The sequence below is a fragment of the Lutra lutra genome, chromosome 10, assembly GCF_902655055.1.
Source record: "Lutra lutra chromosome 10, mLutLut1.2, whole genome shotgun sequence".
In the NCBI taxonomy this organism is placed as follows: Eukaryota; Metazoa; Chordata; class Mammalia; order Carnivora; family Mustelidae; genus Lutra; species Lutra lutra.
In genome coordinates, this window is record NC_062287.1 from 95,634,079 (window position 1) to 95,657,050 (window position 22,972).

The 22,972-nt window shown below is 56.0% G+C and overlaps 1 protein-coding gene across 1 annotated transcript in view; it reads left to right on the forward strand.

Moving 5' to 3' along the window:
- The window catches only part of CD82 (CD82 molecule), a 49,884-nt gene that overhangs the window by 14,986 nt on the left and 11,926 nt on the right, over positions 1-22,972 (forward strand). Inside the window, exons 2-5 of the mRNA XM_047692824.1 lie at positions 11,812-11,894; positions 16,200-16,272; positions 20,517-20,641; positions 20,768-20,842. Coding sequence (XP_047548780.1) covers positions 11,832-11,894; positions 16,200-16,272; positions 20,517-20,641; positions 20,768-20,842 — 336 coding nt within the window. The 5' untranslated portion in view covers positions 11,812-11,831. The remainder of the gene's footprint in view (positions 1-11,811; positions 11,895-16,199; positions 16,273-20,516; positions 20,642-20,767; positions 20,843-22,972) is intronic.

Below are 22,972 nucleotides of genomic sequence, written 5' to 3' on the forward strand. Positions count from 1 at the left end.
GGAAGGAGAGCGGGAGGCTGGGTGCTAATTGAACATGATGTTGGTGTGTAATTGCTCCCTTGCAGGGCTCTGTCCCTCCAGACAGGGCACTCCCTGAGGGCAGGGACGGGGTGCGCTCATCTGTTCCCATGTCCGGCTCAGGGCCCGCCCGGAGTGGGGATTCCACGCACTGCAGTGGGCTTGGCTTGGGGCGGAATCCCTGAATAGAAGTGACCACTTGGGAGCCCCGGGAGGGCAGCCTCTCAGGCTGTCTGAGGTCACCTGTGCTGATCAGGCCCGAGTCCATGTCCTGGTGTTTCAGCCCGGCCCTGCAGGCTAGCGTGGGGTCTGGGTTCTGAAACACTTGTGTGTGAAACCTGTAGGTGCCTGGCCCCACCCTGGTGGCTCTGATTCCATGAGTTCAGGAGCCAGGAACTGCTGCTCTCACGCCAGGCTTCAGTGACCCCATGTGAGGAGGCTTGGCAATGGGGAGCAGGGTCACAAAGTAGGCGGGAGACCGGGCTCCAGAGTCAGAGGGTCTTGGGGGATACAAGTTGGGCCCCTATCTGCCATGAGACAAGGGCAAGTGCTACTCCGTTCCTGAGCCCCGGAGATCCTGCTTATAAAACAGGGACGTTGAGGGACACCTGGGTGGCTCAGTTGGTTGGGCAGCTGCCTTCGGCTCAGGTCGTGATCCCAGCGTCCTGGGATCAAAGAGTCCCGCATCGGGCTCCTTGCTTGGCGGGGAGCCTGCTTCTCCCTCTGCCTCTGCCTGCCATTCTGTCTGCCTGTGCTTGCTCTCTCTCCCTCTCTCTCTGACAAAACAAACAAACAAACAAACAAACAAAAAAACAGGGACGTTGAAGTCCCGCTCTCTACCTCACAGAATGGTGTGGGGTTCAATGAGGCCAGATTCATGAAGCCGTGCTAGTATGGGGATGCTTCCGTAAATTTACATAAATTTCCATGAATGCTCCCATTCATCAGTCCTCCCTCTGCCCAACGTCAGTTTCAAGTTCTTGGGGACAGCAACCTTCCAGGGACGGTTTGTAGGAACCTGTGTGTGTCCTGCATCTTAAGGGACCTCCTGTCCTGTGAGTGGGGTCATCGTTTTGCCCGACTCCTCCCCCCACAGTCTCGTGTCTCTGTATGCCTGCCCCCAAGGGCATGGCAAGCTGATTCCACCTTCTTCCTGGCCAAGCCTCCGTATCCCCATTTGATGCTGAGGCTCGGAGTGGGTAGGCAACTTGACAAAAGTCACACAGCTCTGTGAAATGGGATTGGCATTTAGGTCTCTCTCAATCCAAAGGCTGCACAATGACCCAGTTCATCGTTTCCCCTGCTGTGGGGCTGGGGAGGGGTCTGGGGAAGGGGGCTAAATTCTGAGGGCCCACCTGGGAATCAGGGTCTTCCTGCTGAAGCCCCGGGAATCTGGGGCTCCTGGACAGCCTCTTAGCCAGTTCTAAATAGTCCTCTAACTTAGGGCTTCCCAACTGAGATGCTGAATGTGCCCAACACGTTAGGATGGTTGGTTATCTTCTCAGCCCCTGGGGACAGAGAGAGCCCTGGGCTGGTCACTGTAGACCAGGTGGGATTCTGTCTGTCCACCTCCGTACCAAACAAACAGATATGCTTCTCTACATGTATCTCGAGGTGAAACATGGATGCCCCCACCATACATACTTAGCACATACCTTCCCCAAAAGGGTGGGGCCTCAGTCTCTTCAAAGGAGAAATGGGGATGAAGTCAGTGATGTCAAAAGCATCCTTTTGGAGCTATGGAGTTTGTAAGTCCTAGAACTGGCATTGGGAGGGAGTAGGGTCTGCAAGGGGCCATGGAGAGGGAGATGTCTGAGGCTATGGCTCAGCCTTAGTTTGAGTCTTTGGCTGGAAAGCTCAAGGTACCGGCTCTTCCCGACACTGCACCCTCTGTAGGAGTGGCCCCTTCTTCGTGCCGACGGCCTCCCAGGCCTATTGCTTGGTTTTGGAGCAGAGCCTCCTAGGAAGGGCCCCATGGAAGAACATACTGGCCCGGATTGGTGAGGTTCATCTTTTCTTTCCTGACGTGAAGCCAAGAGTCAGCCTCAGAGCTAGGGCAGGATGAGGAGCAGGCAGGCAGGCAAAAGTGCGGAAGGGTGGGCTGAGCTGTCTCTGCCATCTCCCTCCTTCACTTAGATGGTAGGTGAGGGTGGGGGGAGCTCTGGACTCAGGTCCCAGCTGAATTTTAATCAGGGCTTAGCCACTTACCTGTGTGACCTTAGGCAAGTCACTGAACCTCTGAGTCTCAGTTTCTTTATCTATTAAATAGGGATAACGGTATCTTGGGGGGTTGTTAGAGAGATTAGATAAGAGACAGTGGAAATAGTGTGCTCCAAACTATAAAGTCCTGTTATTCCTCTGCCACAGTCAGGCCAGGAGGGGGTCGGCTGCTGCCTATGTTCCTGAGTACCCCTGGCCATCTTCCCTCAAATGCCAGATGTCAGTCCCAACTTCAGGTAGTAGGTAAGGTCTACAGGAGAACCAGAGTCTCTCACCCTTGCTCGTGGGATCGTGTGGCAGGAGTGTTTCTTACTGGGCCTCAGGTTCTGCATTTGTAAGACAAACAGCAGGACTTGGGGCTTCAAAATCCTATGATTCCTCAGAGAGTCTGATCTGGGTGAATGTTTACTGACCCAGGTTGGCAGAGGTGGTGCCCCTGTGTAAGAGATGAGATTTGGGGGCTCAAAGAGATTCAGTAACTTCCTTGCTCAAGGTCACACAGCTAGTAGGAAGTGGAGCCGGGATTCAAACCTAGGTCTTGAAGAAAACTTGAGCCTAATCCCGTTCTATGATCTCGTGATCTTCCCGTCACCCAGAGAAACTGCCTTTTACTTTTTTTCTTTTCTGTTTTAAACAACAGCATCAAAAGGTAAGAGACGAGAATGGGAAATAAGATCATGATGAGGTCAAAAAGCCAGCCCCCAGAGCTAGCTGAGGGTTCAGGAAACATATCACCTGTCACACGTGAAAACAAACACAGCCACCTGTGACCAGCCTCTTTTTATGGATGACCAGGACAAAGTCCAGAGACCTGGAGAGCTGAGCAGCTAAGAATGAGCTTGCCCATGCAGATCCCCCAGATAGGCAGGCTTCCAGAGCAGAACATTTGGGCCAGACTTTCTCATTCTACTTTCTGCCCGAGCAGGCAGACTGAGCCCACGTGGTGAGATCAGTTGTCAACTCACCAAACCGGCTCCATCTCCAGGTCTCAGGCAGGCCCCTGGGGCACAGCCAGAGGCCCAGAGACAGAGGCTCTGCCCATGTGCAGGGCAGAGGCCCTGTTCCTTAGGCCGCCCAGGCCTCGCCCTGCTTAATCCCTACTCTCTGGCCTGTCCCTGCCCTGCTTAACCCCCACCCTCTTGCCAGGGAGTGGCAGTCATCACTGTCTGGCATGGAGGCCTCCAGGCCTGGTATTCGTTAGGAGACTAAATTAACACCCCCTGCCCCCGAGGGCTTTAGACTGTTGGTCAGGCAGTCAACAACTTCTGGATAGTAATTGTTGTTCTTATGATTGGTAGCACATATTTGACACTTCCTGGGTGCCAGGCACTTTGCAGAGACAAGCTCATGTGCATCTTGCCGTAATCCATTAGTAAGTCCATTTTACAGGTGGGGAAGCTGAGGCACGGTAAGGAAGTGATTGCTCAAGGCCACACAGCTGGTAAAGATGGGGCGGATTTGGCATCTTCGGGCAGGGAGAGTGGGAGGAGTGGCCAAGGGGCCCAGCGTGGATTGAGCCCTACTCCACACTATCCTGATCGTGGTTCCTCTTCATACCTGTGCGGTCTGGTTGGGGGTGGGGTGGTTAGTGCCCTCATCTGCTGAGAAAGGCAGCTCCACAGTGTCTCCCCGGGTTATGGGGCCGCTCTGCGCGTGGGAAGGAAAGGTTGCTGTGTGATTCTTTTGTATGTCTCTGTGCAGAAGAAAGGCCCGGGGAGCCAGGGCAGGGCAGCAGGTGCACCGGGGATGGCCAGGTCTTCCGCTGTGTGTTCCGCCCTGATAGTACTGTGTGACTTGCAGACTCTTGCTCTCGCCAGCCCCTCTGAGAAATGCAGTGATCTCGAAGGTCTTCGGAGTAGATATTGCTCCTGGAGTAAAGAACCCTGGAGGGCATGAGCCTCTGGGAAGCTGAGGTTGGAGCAGAGGTGCTGGGAGCTGCGTGTGAGATTCTCTCCAGCCGGGCCCGGGGACCCCAAACCTGCCTGCCTCCCCCTTGGAACAGAGGGGCCAGGCCGTGCTGATGAACAGGCCTAAGGCAGTGGGGTCTCAACACATTAGAATCCGCTGGAAAACTTTAAAAAGATCCCAATGCCTAGACTGTGCCCCAGACCAACTTACTCAGGATCTCTGGGAGGGGGACCTGGGCATGAGCAGTTGTATAACTCCCAGGGTAATTCTGACATCGCTGAGATTGGGGACCACTACTTGAAGGCAGTTGGGGTGGGAGAAGTAGGAACGTCTTGGCATTCTAGGGTTAGTGATTCCCCTGCAACCCAATGGAGGCATGTGCCTGCCCGTCTGCATCTAGGGAAAGGGCCCACAGCTCCCACCAGCTTTTCTGACACAGAGGAGAACAAAATCCATTCTTGGGAGTAAGCAGCCACCCCTTCCCGTAAACCAGCAATGTCATTTTAAGGACCAGAAACCCCTAGTTGCGGGATCAAAGTTGGTTTGTTCCATCTCCTCTAAGAATTCCTTCCTGATCTCCCCAGACACCTCCTTCCCAGTTCTTTTTTATGCAGATACACACCATGTGCTGAGCATGTGCTGGACACTGCTCTGGGCTCTGGGATCTAGGGTGAATGAGACACAGACAGCCCTTGCCCGATGGAGTCAAGTTCAAACCGGGCTCTAGAGGCACTCATGAACCAGTGAGCTAACTGCAGTGAGTGGACCATGTGGCAGGTACGCCCCCCTGACCCCCACCGCCCCCCTTCAAGGGTGCTGTTCTGACAGTCAACAGGGGAACCTCCCCACTACCCCCGAGATTCTGATGGATGACTTGGTCGGGGCAGGGATGGGAGCTGGGTGTTGGCAGGCTTTGATTCTACTGTGCAGCTGGAGGCTGGGCCTGCTGTGTAGATCAGGTATTCTGGGAAGGTCCCTGGGAGGAGAGAACTTGGCCCATGGGAAGGGAACGAGCCAGTGGATGGGTCTGAGGGGACTGCCAGGGCAGAGGCACTGAGCCAGGTCAAGGGCCTGGGATACTGGCACGACACAGAAGCGTGGCCTTGGGAATGAGTGTGCGTACGGGAAGCAGGGGGTGTGCCAGGGACAGAGGAGGGGCAGGGCAATTCGGGCAGGGCTGCATCAGCTCCAGAAGAGCCTGGATTTTGTAGGGACTTGTGTGGCTATATCATGGTTACAGGATTGTATGTAGGGGAGTGACAGGGTCTGGCTTACAGCTTTCAAACCTCTTCCTGCGGTGTGGATAAGGGCTTGGGGAGGATGGAAGGGGAACCCGTGACCAGCAGGGAGCTGTACTGGGCCAGGCAGGAGGTAAGATTTGGGCTGGGTGAGGTGCCGGACTGGAGGAGACACTTTTGGGCTGTGGGATGAGAGGGAGGAAGGAGAGGGGACGTGGGTGAGCAGGTTCTCCTAGATGTCTGGTCTGGGCCAGCCCGGGGGGGCAGGATGGGGAGGGGAAGGGCCATCCCCCACCTGTCCCTGTCCCCCGCTGGAAACCCTGCGGCACTGAGACTCCTTAGTACTGGCCCCTAGGTACCCTTGAGAGCCTCTGGTTGGGCTTTTCCTAAGAGGTGCTCCGTGCGGTGCTGAGGGCTGTTAAGGGAACAGTGGCTTTAGCTCGGCCATGCTTGCTGCCGGGCGAGTGGAGAGGTCAATGGCCTGATGTGCAGGTGGCTCTTGGGGAGAAGTGGCCCTCCACAGGGCAGGTGACCGCAAACCCTCCTATCCTCAACAGCGTGTCTTCTAGGACTCCTATTCTGAGGAACCACTCCTGAAAACACTGCTCTGGCCCCAGCCCGTCCTTGGCCCAGAGAGGGCGGTCACTGGGCTGGGTCTCATCCCTTGTGTTCTGCCGGAGCAGGGGACTGAGCCTGCATCTCCCTACTCTGGGCCCACACGTCCCAGGCCTTCACGTAGCTCCCTTACCCCAGGCTCAGGGTTAACCCATGCTCGGGTTCTAGGATCAGGCCGGAGGGCTCCTACCCCATTCTCAGGGGAGGGACAGACCAACCCTCCTACCCTGCAGGTGCGAATTCACAGGTACCCGCTGCAGACAAGGGGTTTTCTTGAAGGTCCCAGTTCTTCCCCAGACACACGTCCTGTACTCAGGCTTCGGGGAAGGTGAAGGAGCCTTGGCAGCGGATCTGGGCCTCAGAGCTGGCTCGGGGTGCTCACCCCCCAGAACGCCCCTCGCCCCCACCCCTTGGATGAGGACAGAAGAGGCCTGAAAGGGCTCAGTTTTGAGTGTCAGACCCGTTTCAGGTGGCTCGAGCATATGACAGTCCTGGTATTTTATGTGGAAGTCTCTCCTCCCTTCATCCCTCCATCTCTCTGTTCTCCTGTCCATCCGTCCCTCCTTCCAGCCTTCCTCCACCCCTCCATTCCTCTATCTCTTCATTCCTCTGCTCATTCCTCCATTCTTCCATCTATCTATCACCCCTCCCTCCCTCCATCCATCCAGTCATCCCTCCACCCCCCCCCCCCATCGCTTCATCCAGCCAACCATCCCATCTTTCACTAGGCAACGTTGCTGGGAGCCTTCTTTGTTCTCATAAATAATACATAGTCTTTCCTCTTGAAGTATCACGGTTCACAGGGAAGATGGGACAATTTAAGTAGAGAATTACTGTACAGCATCAGGGACGAGGATAGTAACCTCCATTTATTGAAAGCCTACCACATGCCAGGCATTTTATCCATATTATCTAATTCAATCTCTGGACAGATCTTCCAAATAGATTTTCTTTTCCTCCTTTCACAGATGAGTAAGGTGAAGCTCAGAGAGGGTAAGTCGTTTGTCCAAGATCACACAGCTAGGAGGTGAGAGAATTACATTCATACCCAGGCAGCCCAATGCCCTAGCCTGTTCTGAGAACTGATCCAGTATCCAAAGCTACTGTAAGGAAGCAGACAGGGAGTGTGGCTAACCAGCATGCCTGTGGGCAGGGCCAGGGTGATGGGGATGAGGCTGGCTGGAAAAGGAGGCTTCCTGGAGGTGATCTCTGAAGTCAATCCCGAGGGATGAGTAGGAGTTAGTAAAATACCAGCGCAGTAATTTCATTGTACGAATTGATTTGGCGTTAAATTATATATTTGGTCAATTTAAATTGTAGCTGCTTAGAAATTATCAATTTCCCTACTGTAAAGTATAACATAAAATCAGGACCTCCTTCCTCCTGCTCAGACGGCTGCCAGCGGCTGCTCTGGAATTTTCCACTCAGATATGCATACGTGTCATTCCCTTGTGTTGTTGGCGGTCTATATAGCTCACAGGAAAGTACAGGCTGACGCTCCGGTGTTTACAGAAAGTGTATACCCGGAAGCATAACGTTAGGAGACATTCCTTTTGTTTAATTTCGTCTGCGGATGAAACCCTCAGCCCTTACTGGTTCCACAAGTGCTGAGAAGGGTCTGCCCCACCCCCTGCCCACTGCACCCTGACCGAACCAGCTACCAACCTTACTCTTACTCTGTTCATAGCGGCGGGTTTGGTTAGGACCGTCACTCTACAGGTGAGGGGATCAGAGACCTTCAAGGCCCTTCCCTGTCATGTGCTGGCAGAGCCAGTGTTTGGACCCTTATCCGGGGGTCCTTTGTCTTCTCTCTCCTGACTGCAATTCCTTACATTCACTTCTTGCTACCAGATCACTCACCCCCCAAGATCTCAAGCTAATGGTGGTCCTAACCCTTGCTGCCTCTTACAGACGTGCGGGTGTACGTCATTGGATCCCCTGCACTGCGGGCTGGCAGACTTGTTCCAGAACGGGCCAGGGAGTAAATGTTCCAGGCTTTGTGGGTCCAGTGGCCTCTATCGTGATGTCCACTCTGCCACCTCAATGCCAGAGCAGCCGGGGACAAGACCTAAGCTGGGGGGAGCATGGCTGTTCAACTTCAGTTAGGGCCATTAAAATGTGAATTTCTTGTGCTAAAAAATATTTTTTTTCCGACTGTTTAAAAATGTAAAATCTGGGACGCCTGGGTGGCTCAGTTGGTTGAGCAGCTGCCTTTGGCTCAGGTCATGATCCCAGCGTCCTGGATCGAGTCCCACTTCGGGCTCCTTGCTCGTCAGGGAGCCTGCATCTCCCTCTGCCTGTGCTTGCTCTCTCTCCCTCTCTTTCTCTGACAGATAAATAAATAAAATCTTTAAAATAAAAACATGTAAAATCTGTTCTTAGCTCACAAGTGGTACAAAAAGTAGGTGGCAGGTTGGATTTGATTTAAAGACCCCATTGGCCAACCCCTGCCCTACACCAGCCCTTATTGCCACCTCATGGATGAGAAGACTGAGGCTCAGATCCCCCAGGCCATCTGAATCCAACTTTGGGTGGGGGTAGGGTCCCTGAAGTTGACACCACGCCCCATTGTGATGCCACCTGGGCATGTTCTCAGCCCGAGCTGACCCCCCAGCCTTCTTGGAACTGCCCATCATCTTCTCCATGTTGCTTTGAGGGGGAAACATCTGTACTTGGAGGGAAGAGAGACTGCAAATCCTTGGATGTTGGCCAACATGCCCAGGAGCTGCCACCCAGGCTCTGGTTCTCAGCACCTTCTCCCCCTGCAGGTGGTTCCCAGGTGGCCTCTGGGCCTGCCCGGATTGGCTGGACTGTCTGCCAGGCATGGGGCTGCCTCGATTCCCGTTCTGGCATCGGAGCTCACCCAGATGCCTCCTGGAGAGGCTCGGGGAGCCCGAGGGGCTAGGCAGCCTGGGTTCTGTCCTCGCTGGTCCATGTGATCTGGGGCGAGCTCCTTCAGCCCTCGGTGCCTCAGTTTGCTCATAGGACACTGAAGGGCTTTGCCCGACGTCTAGGACAGTTTGTGTGAGTGCCCGAGACCAGAGAGGTTGCTCAGAGTCTTGGAGCATCAAGGAATAACGGCTCAGCAGCCTCTGCCTCTTCTTTCCCACTAGGGAATCCCAGCCATCCCCGAAGATCCCTTTATATGGTCAAGATCACTCTCTGGAAGGAGGCACTTCCCAGTGGACAGTCCTTGGGCCCTGGAGCCCACCCCTGCTTGCGAGCTGTGTGGTTTGGATGAGTTATTTCACCTCCTGGGCCTGGGGGGATTGAAGGGGATGACAGACAGATTTTGGTGGCTGCCTGGGGTCCCTCCCATTCACCGGCAGCCACTCCTACCTCAGGGGCCCCAACCGAACCTACTTTTGTCCACAGACTGCCCATTTCTGAGCACCCCCAACCCTGTGAGGCTGCCCTGGCTGGCCAGCCTGAGCAGAGGATGTGGGAGCGGAACCTGTAGAAACTCCCTTCCCGTACTTTCTAGAAGCAGGCAACGGTTGCCAAAGACCGCTTGCGTACTTTTCCAGTTGCACAAGAACCCAGCTCACGCCGTCAGGGCCTTGGTTGCCCCTAGAGTATAGTCAGTGAGGTTCTTCCCAGTAAAGGGGTGACCTTTGTGTAGACTGGGGTGCAGCCTGGGTCACCCCTTTGGGGCCTCCTGTGTCATTTACTGGGAGGAGACCCAGCGAGGAAAGCCGGTCCAGGTAGGCATGAGAAACGTGCCCTCTCGGTGAGAGGATCTTCCTCTGCTGCTCTTCTGTTCTGTGCAAGTGTACACAGAGCCTGTGGTCTGTCCAGAGCTGTGTTGGGGGAGACCAGAAACGCTCCTTTCTATGCGGACCATTCGCTGCAGGGCTCCCTCAGGCCAGCCTGGGTTCGGGATCTCCTGACACAGCATTGCCCTTGTTTGCCCCACCCTGGGTCTGGGGTCAGCCCCAGGTGGACTTACCGAGGGCAGACTTCCCTGGCTCCCAGAGTCCCTGGTGTCCCTCCGTTTCTTGGACCCAAGCCTTGGACCCTGGTAGACTGGAAGAGCCATTCAGTCTAACGTCCCCAGGTAGCACTTGAATCCCAAAAGTATTAACTCACACTTTGCTTCCATGCCGCTTGTGACACGGTGCTCACTACCATCCCAGACAGCCTTTTCCTTCTTTGGACAGCGTTGCTTCATGTTGTGCCCCAGTCTGACCCCCAGCAAGGCAGCTAGAGAAAATTCTCCCGAATTGAGATGTCAGAACCCCGAAATGGACCCCCTGGGAGTTAGTGAGGCCTCCCCCCTTCAGCCCTCTCTCCTCTCCCTGGAGGTATAGGGAGTCAAAGCTGAGCTCCTCCTGGCAAGGATAATAGAAGGTGGTTACTTTCAGAAAAAGGCAGAGGGGACTTCCTTATGGAGTGGGGAGCTTCACAAGGCTTAGGCCAGCCTTCTACCCTTGCAGGAGGAAGACGGGGTGAAACCAACCCATTAGCTCTCCTTCCCTCTGCTTTGTGCCCTGCTCTCCCCCTCCCCCTGACATAGGGTCTGTGGGAACAGGACTGGGCCCGATGCCTACTTCCCTGCCCCCAAGCCCCACTCTGCTTGAGCAGCTGTCCCATGCAGCTGTCCCGTCCCCAGCTGCCCCGCACTGGCTCCTGTCACCCCACAGGGCTCGAGAGCTGGCTGTTGTCATTCCAGGATTGTGTGGCTTCGGGGAAGGGATGAGGGCAGCCAGCTTCCCTCTTCCTCCCTGAGTCCTGCCCTGGCCTGGGGTCCGTCAGTGTGGAGAGACACACCAGCGTGCTCCAGCCTGATCTGCGCCGTTTCAGAAGCACGAGTGTGTCACACAGGATGACAGTGAAAAATGGGCAACAGCCGTGTGTCTAATGTAGGGTACTGACTACATGCTTTGGGACAAATCTGTATCTGGGACTTTAACCCTGGGATCCTTGGGGGCTCCTGAATGGGCTTAATGGGGCTTCTGAACCCTCGGACATTATATGTAAAATGTGCCCATACCTGAATTTTCTGGAGGAAGCTGACCCTCCAAAATGTGAAACGATCAACAGGATGGAATCCTACGCAGCAGGTGAAGCTACATTGTGGGGCATTTTACCAGCACACGCAGAGTGTATTGTCGAATGAACAAAGCAGGTTACGGATCCCTCCATACGCTAAGAGTCCAGTTTTTTTTAAACCATCTGTGAAACACACATGCTGCAAGCTGAGCTACTAAAATGAGGACAGTTTTTATTTCTAGGGTGAGAAAATTTTTTTTTAAATTTGTGTTAACTCTGTTGAATGTTCTGTTCATTGGATGTTCGACAATGCACACTTGTGCCCTTTGTGAAGAGATGGTGGAGGGAGCTCTCGGTCCCTTTTCTGAAAGGCTGGAACTCTCCTCCTCCCCCAGCAGGTCCCTGGCCCCAGAGAGGGCTACGGATCTGTGCCACAAGCCACTGTCTCCCCTCTGGGTCTCCAGCAGTCACCCGCTAACGTCCTGGCCTCCTGGCTTTGACCAGCATCCATCTGGGTATTTCCAAAGCCCGAGAAGGTCATATGTCATTTCCCTCCAGGCCCTGCCCAGTCGAGGGGCCTGTCCATACTCCCAGCTGTCAAACATCAAGCAACCAAGATGGCCTGTAGGCCTACACTGCCTAGCTGTGTGGCTTTGGACCAGTCATCTAACCTCTCTGGGACTCAGGGTGCTGTAAAATGGGACCTCATGTTAGTCCCTCCCTCTGGGATGATCTGCAGTCGGCGGGTCCCGGGTGCCTGTCAGCTTTGTTCCCCTTCCCTCCTGGCCTTGACCCACCTGCCTTCTCTTCTTCCTGCCAGGGAGCTCCAGGACCATCAGGATGGGGTCAGCCTGTATCAAAGTCACCAAATACTTTCTCTTCCTCTTCAACTTGCTCTTCTTCGTAAGTATGACCTGCACCAGCCCACCACCTCCCACAGAGACCCTCCCCTGGGGCTGCCCAGGCTCAGACCCCGCAGAGACTCCAGGCCCCGCAGGATGGTGGTCAGGGGTGGTGGGCTGAGGTGGTCAGGGGGCTGAGGACAGACCACAGTGAATGGAACTGGGAGGGGCCAGCCAGGAGATGGCCTGCATTCCAGCTGGTTCTGTGGCAGAATGCTGGATGCCCATCCCCGCTGTCCCCTCTTCTGGGGTGCTGAGGGCTGGGCTGGTCCGGGTTGGAGGTAGGCATGGGTGGGAAAGAGCCCCCCGGGTGTCCCCTAACTCATCAGCAGAGACTTCTCTGTGCCGGCCCCCGACCCTCCTGCACCCCTTCTGAAGATCTTGCTGTTACAGCTGCCACCCCTCCCCCACCCTCACGCCCACTGTGGGGGATGTACCCACACCCCCCAGAGGGTGTGCAAGAGACCCGCAGGCTTGGGGCCAGAGTGGGGACACACTCCCCGCCCCCAGACCCACCCTGGCAGGCCCCTCCTTAGGTCCCTGAGCATAGGGCTGCCCAGATGTGTAAGGCCGGTGCACATCTGAAACTGGTTTAACTGGGACCTCAATTTTCCTCTCAGGCCTGACACTGACTCCTCTTACTTGGAGTGTGTGTGTATGTGTGTGTATGTGTGGTTGTGTATGTGAGTGAGTGTGTGTGTATGAGTGTGTGCATGATGGGGCAGGGGAAGGGTGTGATGCGTGTGTCAGTGCAAGTGTGAATGTATGTGTGTGCATAAGCGTGTGTACGTGTTGGGGGAGGGGAGGAGAATGTGATGTATGTGCAAGTGTGCATGCTTGTGAATGTATGTGTGTATGTGATGGGGCAAGGGGAGAGTGGTGCATGTGTGAGTGTGCACATGGGTGAATATGTGTGCATGAGTGTATGTGTGATGGGGCAGGGGGAGTGTGTGATGCACGTGTGAGTGTGCACATGTGTCAATGTATCTGTGGGTGCTTGAGTGTGTGATGGGGCAGGGGGAGCGTGTGATGCATGTGTGAGTGCACGTGTGTGCATGTGAGTGTTCATGAGTGTATGTGATGGCAGGGGGAGCATGTGATGCATGTATGAGTATGCATGTGCATGAATGTATGTGTGTGCAAGTGTGTGATGGGGCAGGGTGTGTGTGCACATGTGTGAATGTGTATGTGCATGAATGTGTGCGTGATGGGGCTGGAGAGCGTGTGATACATGTGTGAGTCTGCACATGTGTGTGTGTGTGTGTGTGTGTGTGTGTGTGTGTGCGTGAGTGTGTGTGTGTATGTGTGAGAGAGATGGGGCGGGGGGAGAGTCCTGAGAGGCCTTCCTGGGTGCAGGGTGCTGCTGGGGGCTGTCTCCTCTGGGTGGCCGGTTTACCCCCTACTGTTAGAAAATCAGGCTGAGAAATAGGATGTTTATTATGATTCAGATTTACTCTTAAAAAGTGCACACATCCATGGATATTTTTGAGAGAAGAAAGTCCCTCTGAATGTTCATTTTGGGATTCCTGAGAATTTGGATTTTATTCTTTATGCTTTTCTGCCCCTTTTCCAAATTTTCTACAGCGGACACGGATTCCTGGGGAAAAGCTGTTCTACGTTGCAAGTTACATAGGGTCATAGACAGTTTGGGAAATAATCATTCTCAATTCCCCCTTCTAACTGTGCCCCAACACACAGACATGAGCATGTTCCCGGCACTCCTATGGACCGCTGAGGTGCCCCTGCCCTGCCGCTGTCCAACCCTGGCTCTAGCCCTGGTACCCTCCTTGAGGACCATGCCAAGGCCTTGCTGCTGCTCTCGTCCTCTGTGGACTGCAGCCGGGTCTAGAAGCTCCGCTGAGGGCAGGGCACCTGGGCTTCACCAGCCAGATAGTCAGGTCCCTCCTGGCTGGATCAGGGCTCTAGAAAACAGTGGCCATACAGCCAGAGCCAAGCCTTTCTTGGCAAGTGCTTGGCTCCTGGGCCTCCACCCGGCTTCCAGGGCCAGCTGGCTGGGACTGGGGAACAGGAGGGTTGCAGTGCCGTGCTTCTGTTCCCAGGGACCCTAGGATTGGAGAGAGACGGCTTTGCAGTCCAGAGGCCCAGACAGCCAGCTCACCGCATGCAGTGGGAGGGAGGGGTGGAGACTTCGTGGAGAAAGGAAACAGGGTTGATGGTTTTGGCCCAGAGGGTCCCTTCTCCTCCGTGGAGCCAGAGATTGGAAAAGCTGGTCCCTGGCCAGAGCTTTGGGGGCTGGCTAGAGTCCGGTGTTAACTCCCTGTGTGCTGAGGCCGGAGATGGCCCACCAGAATATGGGGAGGGGTGGGCAGGGCGAGGGGGAGCTCTTATCACAGGAGGGTGCAGGGAGAGGGGAGCAGGGACAGTGTACCTTGGTTGGTTCGTCTCCTTGTTCACTCACCACTCATCCACCAAGTGGGTATTTGACCCCTCTGTGCGTGCAGACCCTGGTTGCGGGTGCCAGGTGGATACTCACCAACAGGGGAGTCGTGCTTTCTGCTCTGGGGGCTCTGTGCGGGGCAGGGGATGGGTTCCGGCAGCTGTGCACGGTGCTGGGCATGAAGGTTACGGCCCCCAGGAGAGCGGGTTATAAGGCAGCTGACCTTGTCGGGATGGTCCGCAGAAGCTCCCTGGGGCTAGAGGCAATGGCGGTGGGGGGAGTTCCAGCAGAAGCATCGAAGTCCAGTGTGGGGGAGTGGGGCGGAGTGTGGGGCTCTGGGGTGCCTGCAGCGCCGGCCTTCCAGGAAGAATCCTGCTCTCTGTTCTACGCACATCGGGAAGCGGTTACGTGATCAGACTTGTGGTTTGGAAAGTTTGCTCTGGCGGCCGTGTGTGCTCGCGTATGCTCACATGCACACGTGTACATCCTTGCCTGCAAACTCCTGGCCCCAGACGCCCCAGAAAATTACCTCGTCAGCTTTTCTGAGGTTCACAGAAATCCAGGAACTACTGAGGCTCTGCTGTTCTGGGGGAAGGACGCCGGTGTGAGGGTCCTGGCTCCTGGTAGAGCCCTGTCCAGAGATTCTGGCGGAGCTCCGGGGCGGTTTGTGGGCAGTGCGGGGGGCAGGGTGGTGCCCCATAGTTCCAGTCTGGGTTCACAGAGAAAGAGGGGGCCATGTGCCTCCCCAGTTCTGGCTGGCCGCCTGACTGGGCCTCTTCCTGGCTGGCCCATCGCCTCAGGGCTGGTCCAGCCACTCCAGATGGCAGTCTCTGGTTGGGAAAACTGCAGAGGCCCCCCTGGGTTCTTGCTGGGGACTTCCTTCGTGGGTGCTTGGAGATGAGCTGAGGGAGGTTAGCTGGGCAGTCCTGGATTTCTACCTCCTTGGGGTTGTGCTTGCCCAGAGGGAATTTTCTGTCCTGCCCTTGCAGGAAGTGAGCAGGTCAGGCGCTCTGCTGCAGGGCTCTGGGGGCACAGAGCAGACTGTGGGCCCAACGCCTGGCCACTGGCCAGCTGTGCCGTGAGGCACAGGCTGGGGGTGTGCAGGGCCTCAGGAATCTGGGAACCAAACTCCCCTGTTCTATGAAGTCCCCCTTCATCCCTGCAAACTGCGTCATCTGAGACACGCCCACCCAAGGGCAGACCCATCCCCTCAATGGCTCCTCGGTAGTCTCCCTGTCCCCAGAGACTGGCTTTCCAGGTGACGTCCCAGGACGGGTCCAAGTATCCTGCAGCTAGTGTGACTAGCTGTCTGGCCCGGGGTAGTAGTCAGGCCTGGCTGCAAGCCCCAGAAGGATGGAATGGGTGACCCTTGGCAAGGTCGGGGCCTCTGTGTCCCCATCTGTAACGTGAGGACGATAATAGGGCCCACCTGGCAAGGAGGGAGGAGGGGACAGGTGGCCTGCTGGGAGACACTGGGGAAGAATGTAGGGTCATCAGCAGCCGCTGTTGTCTTTAAGGGGGCCCGACTAGGGTAGGGTAGGGTGAGTGAGGTCCTCGCTTGGGGATGAGGAACAGCATTGCGATGTGCCTATTAGGGCTTGGCTCCTGGAGTGGAGCGGGTGAGCACAGGACAGGGCCAGGAGGTAAAGTTGTGGGGCACCCCTGGGAGGAGGCTGCACCCCTCAAAGCTAATAAGTTTGGTCTATGTATGGGGGTGGGGTAGGTGAGATGGGAGGCACGAAGGACTCCCTACACACGGCTTTGCTGTCTGGATGGCTGGAACTTGGGGTGTGGGGCCTGAGGATGGAGGTGGTGCACCCCCCCATCCCCAGGTCCTCCTGGCCTGGTGCAGGGGCAGCTGGGCAGGGGCCCCCACAGGCCCCCACTGACTGTACCTTCTCTTTCCAGATCCTGGGCGCGGTGATCCTGGGTTTCGGGGTGTGGATCCTGGCCGACAAGAGCAGTTTCATCTCTGTGCTACGTAAGGGTCCCTCCCCTGATCCCCCTGCCTGGCTGGCCCTGGAGCAGTGGGCCAGGGCGGCCCTCAGGCTGCTCACAAGAACTTGAACCTGAAAGCAGGTCGCTTTTCTAGCCGTCCTTGGGGCCTCGCCTAGGTCCTGTGCTGACTACTCTGCCCCGGGGTGCCCCCTCTGCAGGGATTTTTGGGAGGAATTTTCTCTCCCTCCCCACACAAATCTGCTGTTGTCTGGAGAACACTGGGGGTTGAGGGAGGCTTGCTGTCCCAGCCCGGACCCCTTCCCTCAGCCCTGACCTTGAGAAAGCCTCTTAGAGTCTCTGTCCCTCCATTTGCCAGCTCAGCAAGATATGGGCCACACTTGGTCCCCGGTCAGTTTAGAGAAATGTAGGAAAGGATGGGAAAGACAAATTGTCAGAAGTCCAAGCTGTGTCTGCTCTGTGCCTGGCACCAGCTAGGTTCTTTGGGCCTCTGGACTGAGGAAGAAGACGCCGGACATAGCACCCACAGTCTGGGCTCATTATGGGGCTGGCAAGGGGCCAAGCATTTTGCCCATGAAAATTGCCTTGATCCCTCGGCCGCCCTGTGAGGTAGGAACTGTTCCTGTCCTGCCTGACAAATGAAGAGATGGGGCTCAGAGAAGTGATGTCCCTGGCTCACGTTCCCAGAGCTTCCAGTGATAGGTATGAGACTTAAACCCCCAGACCTTTGGTCCTAAATGCTGCCCGTGGTAAGGGAACCACAGCATGGAAGCCCCTTCTCTCACTCTTGAAGAAGGAGGAAAGAAGCCCAGGGCACTCCTGCACAGATGGTAAGAGCCCTTCCCGATCTACCTCCAGTCTCCTCCAGGAAGCCTGCCAGGCTTGCTGCACTGACCTCATGGATGCCCTGAGGTGGACGGGAGGCACAGCTGAGGGCCCCAAGGAGCACAGTGATGCCACTGCCCTCAGTGAGTGCGTCCTTGGCTCAGTTCCCTCCCAGCTGCTGCTGAGGCAGCAGGTTTGGACTCAGGCCCATGACAGCTGCTTGATTTGAATAAAGCGGAACCAGGCTGGGATGGGTGATGGAGAGGCTACACCTGTCACTGTGGCCCCAGGGGGCTAGGCCTCCCCTCGGACCTGAAAGGAAGCAAGGATGACCCACCCTCCAGCCACATCCGATGCAGCCTGGGGCTCTTGGCCCTGCCTCCTGCTGGGGGTTGGGGGGCTGCAGACTGTTCCCCTGTTCCGGGGTGAGGCTCTGCATTTCCCACCCCAGTGGGATGCCCATGCTCCCCACGCCTTCCCAGCCTGGGATGCACCCTTCTCTGCCCTGATTAGGCCCCGGCTCCCCACTTCCTGTCCTGGGCCACACCCAGCAGGCACTGCACCAGGGGGCAAAGTCTCGATTCCCAGCTCACCCTCTGCATATCTGTCCCCTGCGCCTTGCCCCAGGCTCCAGGAACCTCTTCCTGCTGCTCCTGCCTCCTCCCTGTTCAGTTGGAAGACTCTCCAGCTGCCAGAAAGCAGAGGTCCCCTAGATACACTGGTAGATGCACCCAGAATGTTTTCACAAATACAAGAGTCCCGGGCCCACCCCAGGGGATCAGACTCCATTGGTGTGTGGGCGGGGGGCCTGGAGCATTGTGGTTTTTAAAAAGCTCCCCGGGTGATTCCCCAGGCAGCCAGGGTTCTGAAGCACTGATCCAGCAGAGAGAGAAGACTTGCTAAGAATCACACAGGGCTGGGACCCAGGGCTCTGACCTACTACGGACGTTCCAGGCCCACATGACACAGCTCTCCCCTCAACCTAACTGGCGAGGACTCTGGGTGTCCATGGGGTGAAGTGTGTCTGTCCCCATTTCACAGTGGAGGAAACGGAAGCACAGGAAGGGAAGTTAACTTGTCCCAGGACACTCAGCCAGGAGTGGGAGCTGGGATGTGAACAGGGGCATGGCTCCTGAGCCCCCATACCCGGAGCCCCAGTATACTACAGGGTTTTCACACTCGCTACACAGTCCTGCCTTAATCAGATCTTGCTCTGTGGTCAGGAGCACAGACTCTGGAGCCAGGCTGCTGCGGTTCAAATCCTGGCCCTGCTACTCCTAGCTGAGGGGTCGTGGGCAAGTTACTTCATCTCTCTGGGCCTCTTCATCTGGAAAATGGGGATAATCATCAAATCTATGTTATAAAGTGGTTGTGAGAAATGAAAAGTGTTTAGAACAGCTCCTAGTAACTAGTCAACCCTACGGAAGTGATGGAGTTGGTAAGAACATCTTGAAGAAGTAGGATTTAGTTCCATTTCACAGAGAAAGAAACAGAAGCCAAAGGATGGGCTGCCCAGGCTCAGACCCTGTTCGCAGGAGAGCTGGGATGGGAACCCCTTTCTTGTTGCTTCCGGTCCCTTTCATTTGGGGCTGCTTCTGCCTCTCTGGCACCTGCCAGGCCCGGCAAGACCCAGACGTTTCTGCCGTGCACAGTGGAGGGCCTCCCCAGAATGTCCACTTGGCCCCTTCCTAAGTCAGGGTGCTCAGATCGGGGCCAGCCTGAGATCCTGGGTGCGGTCAGGGACTGGTGTCCACTGGATGTTCTGAGAAGCTGAGACCCTGCAGCTGGGCTGGCCTCCTGGGGGAGAAGCTGAGTTGGGGAGGTCTCAGCCCTGGGTCTTGCCTACTGGGCATGTGGGTGGCCTCTTAACCTGGCTGGGTGTCAGGGCCCTTAGGGACAAATCAGGATGTAAATCCACCCTCATGGGCCTGGTGTGGACATGAAGTGATGTGGAAATGAAGGGATGGTCCAGATAGAGAGCCTTGTTCTGGCAGGCACGCAGTGGATTCCAGACTCTGCCAAATTTCTTTTCTCTGGGAGTCATCCCTGGGAGGAACCCAAACCCAGGAAGGTTAGAAAAAGTGGCATTGGATGGCTTCCTCCTGACTATGCCAATTGCTGAGAGCAGGGCCCTGAGGACCTAGAATGAAAATGGGAGCTCAGTGCCAGGAGCCCCCCACGCTCACCCCAGCAGGGGCACTGCTTCCCCACTCCCCTCCCTACCCCACCTGCCTGGGGGCTCCTGTGTGGAGCTGGGGGGTAGGCAGCCCTACCCTGCACCCTGAGAGCAGGGTGGGCTGGCCAGGGCTCCTCCCAAGCTCCAGAACATTTCTGTCTGTGACCAGAAAGTGGGGCTGAAACCGGCCCTCCTGTCCATCCACACTTGAGCTTTGTAATGATTGCTTAAGGGTGCTCAGGGGCCCCCGGTGGCTGGGGTGGGGATCTCAGATTCTCTCAGGCCCCCCCAGGGAGCTGGCCCATGTCCTCCCTGCTGACAGCTGCCAGCTCTGGCCATGCCTTGCCTGGCACATTAAAATTGCAGGTCCCTGGTGGCCTCCCAAGAAAGTCTGTCCAGTTGTGATGGACCGAGGAATCTACTTCCCTAACAGGTTCCCCTGATCCAGTAATGCACTCCAGGCTGCTCGCCAGCCTTCTGGAAACATCCTGCCCCCACCGCCAGAGAGTACAGGGGCTTTTCTTGGGGGAGTCTGCCGCCCCCTGCCAGGGGGAGGCCCATCTGCCCTGGCTCTTCTGCGTCTGACAGCCTCTGGGTACAGGCCAACTGGAGGTGGGCGTGAGTTGCGCCCTGTTCTGGCAGGCGATGTGCTGGGCTTCTTGGGAACTGCTGGTCAAGTGCTCTGACGGAACCCAGACCTTTGCCCACAGGGGCAGCCCCAGAGAGGGTCTCTTGTCATCAGGCACCTCTCTATGTCTCAGGCATATCACAGGTCAGACTCACACGGGCCCACTCTGTCTTGCCTTCTTTAAGTACGTCCTAGCTCCTTCCTCCTTGCTATTACCCACCCCTTGCCCCTCCCTCCTGCCCCTCCCTATCCTCCTCCACCCACCTGCAATGCCTTCCCCTCTCAGAGCTTCACTAGGCTGCTTCTAGGTTCTCCTCTGCTCAGACTAGCCTTTCCCAGCCACCCAGCCCACTCCCTGCCCCATGGTTGTCTACTGGAGCTAGCCTCTGTGTCCCTGTGGCTCTCCCCACAACTGGGGGATCTGTGCTGTGTATTGTCCCTACATCCCGCCCCACTGGGCGGCAGCTCCTGGCCTTGGGGACCTCAGTATTCTGACTCCTGTCTCCCCAGCAGCTAACACAGCGTCTGGTGGGGGCTGAGCCCAAGGGGGCAGTGCTCGATCTTCGGCCTTCCCCCCATGGTGTGCTTAACGAGGGTGAGACAGCTGGGCCCAACTGAATGTCCTTCTCTCCATCCCCAGAGACCTCCTCCAGCTCACTCAAGGTGGGAGCCTGCGTCTTTATCGGCGTGGGGGCCGTCACCATGTTCATGGGCTTCCTGGGCTGCATTGGTGCCATCAAGGAGGTCCGCTGCCTGCTGGGGCTGGTGAGTGCTGCTGGCCAGCTGAGGGGCACCTGCATTTGCCCTGGTTCCAACTGCGGGGCTGAGCAGGGTGGGTGTACCCTAGGGGACTGGGCGTGCGGCTGACTCCTTGCTCCTCTGTGTCCCCAGTACTTTGCCTTCCTCCTCCTGATCCTTATCGTCCAGGTGGCTGCAGGAGCCCTCTTCTATTTCAACATGGGCAAGGTAAGCACTCTCCTGGCCCCTGACTGGGCTGGGCTGGGCTGGGCCTGCAGGGGGATTGGTCCCAGGGGGTAGGGGAGAGACCAGGGGCCTCTCAGCTGTCTCAGACAAACCCAGAAGGTCCGGTCCCTTCGATCTCCTAGTGAGATGCGAGGGGGGCAGCATTCTGGGCAGGGTCGCCATGGGCCTAAACACAGCTCTATCCCAGCACCTTGTAGCTGGGGTACGGTAGGAAAGCCGCTTGCCTCTCGGGGCCTGTCTTCCCTTCTGCAAATGGAGGGCAATAATAAATTTAGCTTCTGGTTCTGGTGAGGATTCAGGGGGATTATCTTAGTAAAAACACAGCACAGTGCTTGGCATGGTCAACGCCCAATAGATGTTGTTCATCTTGTTTTTATTTAAGCAGCTCAGCAAGTACTAAATCCATGCCACTCATCCATAGATGTGGCACAGGGAGGAGACTGTCAATAAAAAAAAATTAGTTTTGCATCACAGGGAAGGCACTCAGCTTTAAGGAATAGAAAGGCTATCAGGCTGACATTCACTATTGACTTAATCAGAAGTCAGGCTGGAATCAGAGACAATGCTTCTGGTTGTCTGTTCAGCATCCTCACTATGCCACTCACTAGATCACTCCACTCACCTCATGGTTCCAAGATGGCTGCCAGAGCACCATCTGTGCTGCTGTAGCCAGAACAGAGGGAAATGGGCAGTGCCAGCCCCGGGCCATCCCTTTGATCAGAAAAGCAAGTCCTCCAACAGTCTTCTCCAGATTGGGTCACAAAGGTACCCTGGCTTCAAGGGGACTCTAGAGACACAGGCACAAGGGAGAAGGGAAGCCAGGAATAGCTGTTGGGTGAGCCAGTTGTGACTATCAAAGTTAGCACTTATAGAGCACCTACTGTGTGCACACAGTATCTTCTAGAAGCTTTACATACATTGTCTTATCCTTCTGGCAGCTGGGCTCTGTGTTTCATAGACAGGGGAGACAGGTGTTCAGAGAGGTGTCAAACAATACTGTCAGTAATACAGGGACTAGAACCCCTGGCATCCCTGCGGTTGGTTCAGTGCACACCATGTATTACTGTATGATGCTGCCCACTTTGCTTTCATTCTTTCACATGCTCCGCATGCCTTCCCTCTCAGGGTAGCATGAGAATCCCCATCCGACAGGTGAGGGGCTGGGGCACCCAGTCAGCCAGTGGCTGGGCCACGTCACCCCAGACCCACTGCACATGGCCATGCCCCAGATGCCCCTGGGGGCCACCGCTTTCCTCCGGCCCTACAGTTCTTACCTAGCAATCGGGGAGGCGGAGCTGGTGGCTTGTGGGCTCCTAATCTTATCACTCGAAGGTCCGGTTGCTTCAGATCACTTCTTAGAAGGGAGGCAAGAAAACATTACACCAACATCAACAACTAACACTTTGTGAAGCCTAGAATAAGGCTGCCACCCCCTGTGGTGGGCAGACTGTGCTCCCTCAGTTTTTCCCCCCTGGGGTCCTGTGTGGTCATGAGCATGACACCCTCATTTTCAGATGTGGAAGCAGAACGCAGAAATGAGGCCCCTTGATCAAAGGTCACACGGCGAGTAAGCGGTAGGGCCAGGCTTTGAACCCAGGCGGCTCCTGGTTCATACTGGTGTGATTTTCATCGCAGTGGCTCCTACCTGAGTCTGTTTTCCTCCTTTATAATCCACTCCTAGCCTCTTTCCCAGAAGTAGAGATGAGTTCCAACATAGGCACCAGGTAACTAAAGTCAAAATGAGAGGGACTGGAATGCACACTGGAAGAGGAGAAGCAGTGGCCCTGATGCCAGGACACTAGACACAGTAGCTGAGGGCTAACTTGAATACTGAGCTTCCTGGAAGCCAAGGCAAAAGGGGAAATAGTGGTTTCAGCAGATGAAAGGGAGCTCGCTTGGCTACCAGATGGGGAGGCAGCATTTAAAGGAGGGCAACTCTTTTCTCAGTAAAAGGATTGTAGGATCTGGTCTTTATTTCTGCCCTGTGCCACCTGGGGCTTCTCTGGGACTCAGTTGGTGGTAGGTCATAATCAGGGTGGATAAGAACTGGGCCCTGGTGAGTTGGGTTCCATGACTCAGAAGGCGGTCGGCTCTGTAGGGGTCTTGGGCAGT